General features: G+C 37.0%; 1 protein-coding gene across 1 annotated transcript in view; it reads left to right on the forward strand.

Annotated features, from left to right (window-relative positions):
• The first annotated feature begins 6 nt into the window (after positions 1–6).
• Positions 7–12186, forward strand: part of pdgfd (platelet derived growth factor d) — a 62631-nt gene continuing 50451 nt past the window's right edge. The window contains exon 1 of the mRNA XM_014013990.1: positions 7–184. Within this exon, the coding sequence (XP_013869444.1) occupies positions 67–184 (118 nt within the window). The 5' untranslated portion in view covers positions 7–66. The remainder of the gene's footprint in view (positions 185–12186) is intronic.

Below are 12186 nucleotides of genomic sequence, written 5' to 3' on the forward strand. Positions count from 1 at the left end.
TTTTTTTTTTTTTTTTTTTTTTTTGTTCCACCGGAGGGTGAAGAGGTTGTTCGGTTTTTCAGCACCATGAGAGGACCGGTGGTTTTCCAGATGTGGATGGTTTTACTGCTGACCGCCATGAGCAGAGTCGGGAGGACTCAGGTCGCCACTGCCAAAGTGTTGAGAGGGAACAGCAGGAGAGAAGGTGAGACATCTTGGTGTTTCTGTGCTCCACTATCCTCCTCATTACCGTTTCTTTAAACAGCTGCCTCGTTTAAAAACACCATGATGTAATGTTTACATAATGTTCAAGATGTTTACATTAAAACACGTGATTTCAGTTGCACAAGAAAGAGCTTTAAAAACATTTCAAAGTAAGAATTATAGCGTTTTAGATTCCCAAAATGGGCATAATAAAGATACCAATTGAAAACTTTGAAATGACTCAGTTAATCCTGAAGCACATTAAATGATGACGTTTGAAAGAGTTTGCTCCAGATGTTTTCCAGATATTGGATGTCTGAAATGCAGGTACGCAGTCCATGTAAACAAAGCACTTTTATATGCACTCTTTAGGTACTCAACGAATTTTAACCCAAATACATATTTATAGACGCAAAATTGAGACGTGTCAATTCCAAGGAGCTCTGGGATCAGCTGTTCACAGTTTCTGCTTACAAACTTTTAACTTAAGTATTCATAAATATGAGTGAAAAATAAAGTGCTGATCGTATTTTTTTCTTTATGATTTTTATTTTTATGTGATTCGTCTTCATGATATTCTAATGACGACCTTTTATGTCTGGAATTTCCACAGAACAATGTGAAAAGTTGTTATTGTCACAGAAAGTACATGATGGCTGTATTTTAAATACGGTGTGCCATGAATGTTCTGAAGGCACTTGCTTTTTCACTGGTTAGAATAATGTTAATGAGTTAATTTTTACAAGTTCAAGTAGTTACAAACTTCACTCTAGAAACAAATTATGGATAAGTTACTCCTATACTTCAACTTGTTTGGAGTATGGTACTGTATGTAAATATCCACATAAAGAGCCCAGTTGAGTTTTTATTCCATTTTTAGCATATACCAGTGTTTTGGACAAAGTTGTCATTGACATAAGTTGTCTAAAACAAGGGTTCTCAAACTTTTTGGGTCTGGGGACCCCTTACAAGGGCAGAAATAATTCCAGGGACCCCCTCATGCTGTTTTAAAAGGTAATTTACTGTTATTTCAACCCCCTAAATGCCCTGGGAATTATATTTTTATTTAGTTTATTATGTTTAGTCTTATTTTTTTTATTGTAGTTTTATTAGTTCATTGTTCCCCATCAATTAAAAAAAAATGAAAACCAATAATTTAGTGAAATCCTTTAAGGAACCCCAAGATACCTGTTGTAGACCCCTGGGGGTCCTGGGACCAAAGTTTGAGAACATCTGGTCTAAAACATTAAAGTGTGACATGGCTCTCAGTGTCTTTTAAATTGTTAAAAATGTCTTTTGCATCTTTCCAAAACCTGAGCTGCCTTTGGAACAAAAGTTCTAAATTAGGCCATGACTAAAACTCTCAAACAGGAAGTAAACAAATAGTTGACAAATAGAATTCTGGGTGTTTTTTTATTTTCTATTTATGATTAGTGCAGATTCCCAAAATTCCTGCTCACTAGTTACGTAAAAAAAAAAGGATGTATCTCTAATGTAGAAAAATTGCAAGTTGTCTGAACCATGGCTGCACCTGAGTATTAGAATTTTACTTAATTTTACCTCAGAATTACATATCTATTAATTTTTGTGCGTTCTGTATTTTAAACCTAGTAAGTATGTTTTCAAACCTGTTTGAAACAACAGATACATCATTTCATTGATAGGTTGCCTTGTAACTTAGGGTGTGAACCTTTAAATGACTGATACAACTCAGGAATGCTCAATAAACTCAAAATGAAAGAGTGGGGGGGTATTGGTGTTCAATTATGTACGAAGCACATTTAAACTGCACAGAAAGAAGACAGTACAGTTTTGTTCAGTGGCTAATCTATAAAATTTAAAACCCACCGGGCGCTGGAATCCTTTCAGTGAGAGCATCTTTATCCCTGAATGCAGCTGAGGTCTGCAGAAGCCTTGATCCACTTCCATGTATAACTTAGTGGCATGTACTTTTCTCTGCAGGCCCCTGAGGCTAAAGTGACAGTGCAGCACCTTGGATTGCTCACATTTCACTCAGCTACAGGGCTGCTGGTTGCTGAGACACATGAAAACGTGCATCTCTGTGTGTGATGATAGAAAGGGAAAAAGAAAAGAAAAAACAAGGCTAGGTCAAAACATAAGCTGCAGCTGTCACCACATTAATGATGTCTTTTCTTCTTTACGAAACATCAAACAGTTTAAAACTGTCTAAAATRCATGTTTTACCGTCCTTTACCAAAGGGCTGTTTGTCTGTTGGGAACATTTCTCATGAAGCATATGGACAAAGAAGTAATAGCTGAGTGTCAGTCAAAAAAAAAAACGATCCCATCACATTTAGGCTGTAAAAGGGATATTTTACTCTAACTGTGCTTGTTTAGCTGTTAGCCTTGTGCATTTTTTTTGTTTGTCATATAAATGGGTGTAAACTGTAAGTGATGTGCCAGAAGCAGCCCCAGCTGTGCTGTAGCTGCTCTGTGAAATCGAAGCAGACAGACGGGATGGGAACGTAGTTAACGCCGCTAAAGAAACGGTTGGTTAAGAAGTAAAAGTTGATCCTTTCAGAAGATAAACAGCTGCACCAATTCTCTTTGGCGAAGGCCCAGAATAGCAGCTGAATAAAAAGTGTCTGTTCTCTCACATGGAGTGGGGGGCAGAAAAGATAAGTTATTAAGCTGAAAGATCAGAAGAAAGCTTTTTAAGCCCTTATGTGCTTTTTCTCAACAATAGTGCAGGAATGCTTTTATTATTATTTTTGGTTCCAGCAGTTTTCAACAGCTCTGAAGTCAGACTGCTTTTGGTATTTGATGTTATTCTTATATTTTAGGAATAGTTTAACGAAAATGAAAAGATTAGGAACAGAGCTGCAGTTTGACTCATTCAACCCTCTTTAATCTGTGAGATATTTTTGGGGAATGTAAATATAATGTAGTGAAAACAGACGGATTAGAACAATAAAAAAATGTCTTAATATAGTAAAGAAAACAATAATGTGCTTGTTTAGTCAGGTATCATTTTTAAATGAGATTCTGACATTTTAATAGATCGCTACTTGGTAGCAAGGGGCTAGATATTAAAACCCATAAGACAGGTGTCAAACTCTTTACAGGATCAGATAATATTGAATTAGACTGTTATGATCTTTCATCTTTTGATCCCAGTCTGCGATCGCTGTTATTGAGGTAGACTTGTTTCGAGTACAAAGCTCCTTAATCTACTGCAGACTGGCAATAATTCACTGCTTAGAAGTTCTCCTTACTTATAAATGTGTTTGATAGAGTGTGTGTGTGTGTGTGTGTGTGTGTGTGTGTGTGTGTGTGTGTGTTCTGACAGAATGTCTTTGCTCACCTTAAAAGAACTTAAACAAGCAAGAGGTTTGACACCCATTCAAACAAATGTTAAACGTCGCAGCTCATATTTGAAATGGGGTTTTGTGGAAAGGTTATAGAAAATTATTATGTATAAAGCTCTTTGAACAATTTATTTTTATTTTATTTTATAAACCTTTATTGTGACACTGATTTCACATTACATGATTGTTTTGGCAGAAATGTTATGATATTCTTGGGAGTGCCCTGATGTGATATGCCACTAATCAACCGATTTGATGTAAATTACCATGTAATGGAAAACCGATGGTGATACAAAGGCTTATAAAATAATGTTTCAATAATCATCTATAAAATGATTGAGATCAGAGCTGTTTTAAAACAGCAGCAGTCCACTTTGGTGTTGGTCTGCCATTCGCTCATTAATCTGGTCTGATTTATACCCTATTTTTCTAATGGTCAATCAGAAAGCTRTGTACCACAGGTAAGATATTAAATGCTCTTCATTTCTCCATGTACCCTCACTTCTATTTCTAGTTAGAAAGTTAGAAAAAAATTGATAAAAATATAAGAAATTGTACTTTAATCCAAACCTTTGTTCCCTTTTTTTCCAGAATTTACGAGAAGATTCTGACAATACAGAATGAAAAACATACTATTCCATTTAAAACAAAAGAAAATACAGTGTAAAATGTTTTATTCTTTATAATAGATTTTTTTTTCCTGATGCAGCAGGGTGTATCTGAATGAATGTGAAAACTTCTAAAGTGAATTTATATTAAGGCGCTGTGCAGAATGAAGCAGATTGTGGGAAACACTGATGATTTAAGCACATTCTCATTTTGGTTTAATTGACTATATAAATTGAAGTTATGCCACACTGTTGCATGCACACATTCACATGTATATAAACATTCACCTTACACTTGAACTTGAACCGTGTCACATGCATTGAGCAGCCATTCTTGTGATCTTTGTCATGGATAACCATGAATACAGAAACAGCATTAACCTGGTGGTTTAAACATTTAGTGTCAAGAAGCCATTTTTTAGTTACAGAGCAACTCTGCTTAACAGAGAATATAATCGACAGAACTGCGGAGTGCTTTATTAAAACTACTGCCGAAGCCTTCTTGTTCCTTCTCTGCTGATAAATCTCCTCTTATCATTTGCCTTCCTCTCTCAGTCATGTTCTGTATGTCTCTTTATATCATTCCATCTCTCCTCTTCCTCCATCTTTTATTTCAGTCATCCTCTTTATTATTTCATTTTTTCAATCTATCCCCCATCTGTTCCGACTGCTTTTAAGCAAAAGCTGTTTTTACCAAATCTACACACACTGGCATCATCAGGCAAAATAAAAGTTCAGCACTTTAGGTCACGTGTAGCTTGCAGATCCTTACATATTTAAATCAAATAAGAATACTACATAAAAAGTGATTTGCATGGCTATTTAGGCAGCCTCGCGGAATGTTTATCCATAATGTTGGTTATTTTTCATAATTCTTGTGCAGATTCAGCTTGAATCATTCTATAAACTCTTATAAAAAAGGATTATTTAATTCAATGGTTCCCAAAGTTGGGGTCAGGACCCCACTGTGTTGTGAAACATTAAGTAGGGGGTAGAGAAAAGCTATAGAAATCCAATTTTCCTTTAAAAATGATTGCCAGTAGCATATCTATTTCTAAATGTTCATATTAAAAATAGATGTACATTATGTAATGATTAACAAGGATAAGGGCTTATTAGCAATGTTTGTACAGTATACTTTATGCCTTCTTGGAAAAGCACAGATTTTCCCTTTCCATCTAAACTGTTTACCACATCTTGTCATATCCCTTCAGAACCTGATCACACCCAACTCTGCTGGACTGATTTTTTTGTTACATCAAACATAGTCTGAAGTTTTTCCTCTTTTTTATCCCRGTGTTAAACAGCAGGGCTTACAGCAGGGAGAAGTGTCACTGAGGTTATTGGACTTTATGAGTCACACTCAACACACCCAACTTGCTAAACTGCCCACCCACCTTGGCTGCAACACACACACACACACACACACACACACACACACACACACACACACACNCACACACACACACACACACACACACACACACACAGACACACACACACACACACACACACGCGCGCACATTACGGAACCTCCCTTTTTAAGGGAATCCCCCAATAAATAGTTGTCATCACACACATGTACACACATTTTGAATTAAAGTTACCCCACCTGTAACTGTTCAGCAGATACTATTTCTGTTTCTTATACAGAGGAATCATGGTAATGACAAAACGGACAGCACAATGAAGGGAGAAGTGGGAGTTTTGTGGGCAACCAAAAAAAATAAAAAAAGACATGAAGCCCTGTAAAGTGAGTGTAGCGAGGGGTATGCTCATGCGTGAGATGGTGCTGAGATCTGTAGGAGGAAGAGGGAGCACAGGAAGAGTAAGTGTAGAAGGGAGCTGAAGGGCACAGAGGATGAAGAGAGGGAAAAGGTGTTTGGAGAGAGATATGCCAAGTTAAAAGACCCGTCCCTCCACTTTTCTGCCTCGTCAGCTTCCAAAGAGATAGAGCGAGACCAACTGCAAGCCAAATGGATAGAGTATAAAAGAGGAGATGGGCGAAAGCAGGAATGATTGAGGAGTGGAGAAAGGAGATAAGAAATTTCTGGAAAGAGAGCAGAACCAAGTATGGTATCAAACATAAAGGAGATTATCTGATCTCAGCATCTGATCAGAACTGAAGCCAAAGAGAGAAAAAATAAACAGAATCATGACTCACACGGGCAACTCAGGGAAGTCAAAATGTAATTCAGCTTCTTAATCTCAAGAAACCCAGTATGGTTTTTTTTTGGAATATACAATTCTTTAGCTTTTTACAAAAAAAAATGTCAACCAACATTTGTAGTTTTACTGTGACTTGCTATTTATTATCAGGTTTGTGCATCTTATTTTGAGGGAACACATGAATGAAAGTGGCCATGGGGTTCAGTCCATGAATATATTGAAAAGTAGATTCAGCAAAGGTAAGAAAATGCACATTTGTGTAAAAACAACTTTATTTTTTACTCCTAGCATTCCCAGTGATTTCTCCACTTTAATAATTACACAATATGGGCAAAGTACCAACACATTAACTGTCTGTGTGGGTCACAACAAGCTGTGAAAGAAAATTAAAATTTACCTGTGAAAGAAAAGCAAAATTTACCACAAGGTCATGAGAAAATTACTTGGAAATTAAATGTACCTCATAGGGAAAAGATATTGCAATGACTTTTCTGATGAAGTTTTTTTAAAAGTTTAGTTTTAAACTTACTTGAAAATGTAAATAAATCTGAATCCAATTGTTGTTGCTAGAGCTTGTAAAAGTTTAGAAATGTTGTGGATTTTGATTTTGGTGCGCTCAACTGGACAATATTCTGTAAATTAATTTTTAGGTCTAATTGCTTGGAACTTTGTGAAATTACAGGATTGTAATCTCCATAGTTGTTGTAAAAATGGTTTAATAAATTCTTCCCACAGAACAACTAGATCACCCCTGTGCTACTTACATCTGTATGTGGTGTTTCCAACAATGGATTGTGCCACAACAGCAAACATCCAATGAAAACCAGAAGTGATGACTTTTTGTTCCCCAGACCTTGTAGCTTTAAATAAATACAGTGAATACTCAGCACAATCAGAAATGCAACTTTCCTTACCTTGAGTTGATTCAGCCTAAATTAGATTATGAACCACATTCTGTTTGGATGTAAATTGGCCAAAAAGACTACCTGTTAACTGGTACAATATGTGCCTTTCAATTGATCATCAAGTATTGATTAAAAATATACACAACATTTATTATCTCAGGTAGATGTAGGCTACTTACCTGTTTCTTCATTTCTAGGTTATGGAGTTGCAAGGACCTACTGTATGTCCAGCAGTCATTGTGGACACATCACAGAGCAACATAGAGACAAATAAAACAACCAACCATTTGCACTCTCATTCATTCCTAGAAACAGAGTTATCAATTAGCCTAAGGCCCTGTTTACATGAGACCAGTCTCTGGAAATGTTTGTGTTTTTTCAATGTTTATTGGGTCAAATAAACAAAAAAGAATATACTGCACATGCAGGTGTGTGAGCTTGTGAGAACAAGCATTTGATCTAAATTTTATTTTAGTTGAATTCTAAAGATAACTTAAAATGTGGAACAGATGTCTGTATTTAGGCATCTGAGATTGGCAAAAAGGATTAAGGTGTATGAAAGTGGGACTCAAAAACCAATCTCAAAGTTTAATATGCTTGTCATGTCCAACTGAGCTAAGCAGCCATTCTGATGAATCACCTGCATCTTTGTGACTTTGCTCTTCTAGTTTATGATGTAATCAGTCGTCCGTGTCTGTGAACATTTTTAAACAGCAGTATACAAACATACTGCATAAATGTAAACCTGTGGGTCAAACTAACCATTAGTGCAGCTAGATTACTGTATAAGGCACACATATAAGGCTTCCATGCTGAAAATGTCAGCACATTTTGTTCTCTTACACATACTTTTCCTGCAGCTTGACTGATCTTATCATCTTGTTATAACTTCCAAGCAGCTGCACAATAGATCTCCTAAATTTCTCCTAACAATGCCCTCAGAGAGGTTGTTTGGATGTAGTATCTCGCCTGAGGGGATATAATGTAATTAACACACCAGGGGCAACAGCAGTTGCCTTGCTGTACACAAGTTATTTGTGTCAGTATAAAGAGCATTGAAGCTTTGCTGACAGCTCATATAACAATCAAATCTCATATTATCTGGGGATTTTGTGTTCTTTTTTGTCATGTGGTATGCTGTAGTTGATTTGATTTGATTTGGTTTATTGATTCAACAGGAAAAGATTATGGAATGGCGCACACTTCAAGGCTTGAATAACATGGTTCCCACCATGTCGGACAAGAGCATGCTCACCAAAACCAGTAGGTCCAGTTTGATCCTCAACTGAAAAACAGGGCGCGGCTGATATCGATCCAAATAGRCAACAGGGAAGCTGGTACGCCTCACTTGTTAGATTAGTCGCTCCGTCCAAACACGAGGGACAATCCGAGGGTCGAGGGACTCCATCCACATCCGCCACTCCACTGAGACACGCCACAACAGCAGCAAGCCGGAGAAACCAGCCCAACCGGCAAGGTAGATGATATTTACCAAAGTTAGGACAGCTTATGGTCGATGCTTGTATACAYGCCATGGGACGCTTGTGTGCTGATGTTTTTCGAAAATGATGTCTGTCATTTGCGTCTTTGATCTTCCGTTTATGTAGCATACAGAGTAACAGCAACACTAAAGCTGAGATAAATTTGGTCAAAAACAGACCTGCAGATGCCTGTAAAGCCAAATGGGATGTATTTTCCTGCAGCRATACTGCACAGCTACATACATCTGCCACCACCGCCGCCATCTCAAAGATTCACTTTTTTAGTCAACTTTTTGAGCTCTATATATTATACACATAAACCTGTCTGGATACAAATGATTATTTGAAACAGTTGGTAAATTGGAAAACATGCATGCAAGCTGTAAATGGCTTTTAACATTCAGATATCTTTTTTATGTTGTTTTTGTCATTTAGCCACAATTTGTTCTCAGGCTGGCACCATTCTCCTTATTGTTGTGGCCAACAATTTTCCCATAAATCAGCTGTTCGGTTACATTATCAGTAAGAACAGAAACAGTTATGAGAAAATTACTATGCAGCCAATCTACATACTTTTAAAGTCAGCTGTTTTATCCCCTGATTATCCTTCATTCTTATTTATCAGTGTTGTTGGGTTCCTGTCTTTTGTCTCTGCCTCTATGCTTCACTTATCCCAACAATCTTTGGTTTATTTCACTTTTTGTGCTTACTCAGCACAGACCTCCTACTCATATTTCTCTTCTGTGATGCCATGCACTCTTTTCCACATCACTCTTTTCACACCTCTACTCTGTCTCTTTTCATATCCATCTCACTCTGTTTCTGTTGTCTCATTTTATCCCTCTCCCATCTCTGTCTTTCATCAGCTCTTTCGTTCATCTGCTTGTCAGCTGTTTTTGTGAAACTCATATAAAAGGCAAACTCCAGAGTCTCCTCTCCCCTGCTTCAGTTGTTTCTCTTTGTTTCACGCTGCTCAGCTTCTCATCTTTCACTCAGTTAGAAACTTCTGCTTGTTTAGATAGCTTAGCAGCTCTTTTTATTTCACTCTTGTTTTTAACCCTTTACATTTTATTATTTCTTATTTATCACTATGTCATATGTTCCTTATCTTTCTCAACAAATTCTTTATTCATTTTCCTCTGCTGGCCTAATCAGTATCTTCATCTCACTGTGCCTGTCTCCTATTTGTTTATATTTTCCCTCCAATATGTCTGTTATTTCCTTCCTCTTTCTGTCACATTTTCCTGCTCCTCTACTAACTGCATCTGCTGGTGCTCTGATAACTCAGCCGCCAAGGCTTGCTACACTCCACAAAAGACTAAACATCTGTCTTTCACACATTCTCTAGTCTGCTCTCTAATTTTCCTCCACTGTGTCCCCAACTCAGCTCATTTTCAGAAGAGCTTTATTGGCTTGTAAATTGAGTTATTATTGCCAAAGGAAGACAATACACATTAGCAGAGACAAATGAGTCTGCACAACTCACAACAAGTTAGCAAACAAACTTTTCAGGCWGGAAATCACGGACACCGTGCCTCGGAGCTGAAGACAGGAGGGACTACCTGATTTGTTATCAATTTACAATCCAGTATTTATGATGGGGGTACATTGGTGGAAATTGCACAAGTTATATTGAGCTCTGTGAAGACAAAGATGCAAACAAGTTTTTTTGGAATAAATTTTACCATAAAACTTATTTTTTTTCAGGGAATGCAATTTTTATTTCTAATCTAATACATCAAACCTTATTCTGAATGCACAATAAAACTATTGCATTAATTTAGTCTTTGTGTTAAACTGGATTCCCTGCAGTTAAGAGCTGTCCCTACTGACTGTATTTAATAAATGTGAGGTAAGAGAGTAGAAACTTAAAGCAGTTAGGTTCTGTAGAAGAGTTAAGACAAATTAAAATTTAAACATTATGTATTTTGATCTATCTGGACAAAACCACAATCACAATTATTTTGTCACACAGCAGACAGCAAAGATGCAGGAGTATAAATTATAAAGACAGGTGACGCGAAATATGTTTCTTATGGAGTCAACAACAACTATGCTTGTTATTTCAAAACTTTTGCCACACTGGATATTTTTTCCCTTGTTCCAATTCACAGCTCATTTTTTCAACATGTAAAAATTATCAAGGCAACATGACATGCTATAGGAGAAAGGTCATGCAGGAAGACTGGCTTCAGGAGGACTTTGCTCTAATTTAAYGTCCTATCATTGCTGACAGAAACTGATTGAATACAGTCACTTTCTCCATGGCTGTCTGGTATGCCTGAATATTATAAGAACACGTGATCAACAGCCATTTTGTTTGGATCTCYGATGCCACAGACAGGTTTGGAGTGAAATATAGTCTTTATATCTGAAAAATAAATAAATAAACATTTGGCTGATGCCTTATGGTTTCCTGCATATTATCCAGGCTTCCAGTCTGAACAATTCTTTACAGTATGATATGATAACAGTAAGATGTAAAATGGAGTAGTCTTCTAAGGGAAATTAATTTTGGTTACACATGTCATGGTCTGTGTTTTTTGGTTTCTTGGTTTTTTTCTAGTGTTTCAATGTTTCCCTGTGTTTCTCTGCCCTGCAGCCCCGCCCTAGCTCACCTGTTTTGTCTTGTGTCTCCTCCAGGTGTTTCTCATTGTCCTCATTAGTTTTCCCGTTATATTCAGTGTCTTGTGATCTTGTCTTTGTCGGATCATTGTTCTGTCAACACTGACTGTGTTACTATATGTCTTCATGTTCCCCGAAACCTTATCTCCAAGCCAAGTGAGTTTTTTGTGCTGCTCTGCCAGCTTTTGCTTTAAAATTAAAGGCATCATTTTGATTTTTTTGAACCTGTCTGCAACCTGAGTTATTTGCCTGCTAAGTCTTGTCAATGTGCTGTACCAGAAGAACAGAATCATCAAACCAAAACACCAAACCAATCTACATTATTACTTTTATTGTCAAATAATAGAAGCATGTCACATAAACAACTATTTCACAAGTCAGCCTGGCAAAATAAAATCCTCCTCCACAAGCCAGACTTTATGCAACAGGTTGATGAGCTTAAAAATGACAATCATAAAAATTAAGCAGCCTAAACACCCAAACTGAAGTAGAATTTAGCAATCTAGTTTTTCATTGCATTTGAAGTATTATCAGCAGTTACCATCTGGGAGTGAGGTGAGTGTGAGAAGATTGGAATATTTTCTCAAGAGAGAAACACCAAAGGATCAAACCATTCAAAGGTTTTGAACACTTCCCAAAACTTTAAAAGACAATATTTATTTCCAAGGAAAGTTCTGATTCTAGTAGGATTCTGTTGGCAGGGTTAAGTTAGGGTGAAAACACGACAAATGTCAGAAGTGACACAGCAGAAAGATGAGAGCAGGAGCTGCTTTCACCCCCAGGAGAGTCGTCCCATCTGAAGGAACGAGATAAACACTGAATGTGTTATATATATATTGTGTGTGTGTGTGTGTGTGTGTGTGTGTGTGTGTGTGTGTGTGTGTGT

This window comes from Austrofundulus limnaeus, unplaced genomic scaffold, assembly GCF_001266775.1.
Source record: "Austrofundulus limnaeus strain Quisiro unplaced genomic scaffold, Austrofundulus_limnaeus-1.0 Scaffold109, whole genome shotgun sequence".
Taxonomy (NCBI): domain Eukaryota; kingdom Metazoa; phylum Chordata; class Actinopteri; order Cyprinodontiformes; family Rivulidae; genus Austrofundulus; species Austrofundulus limnaeus.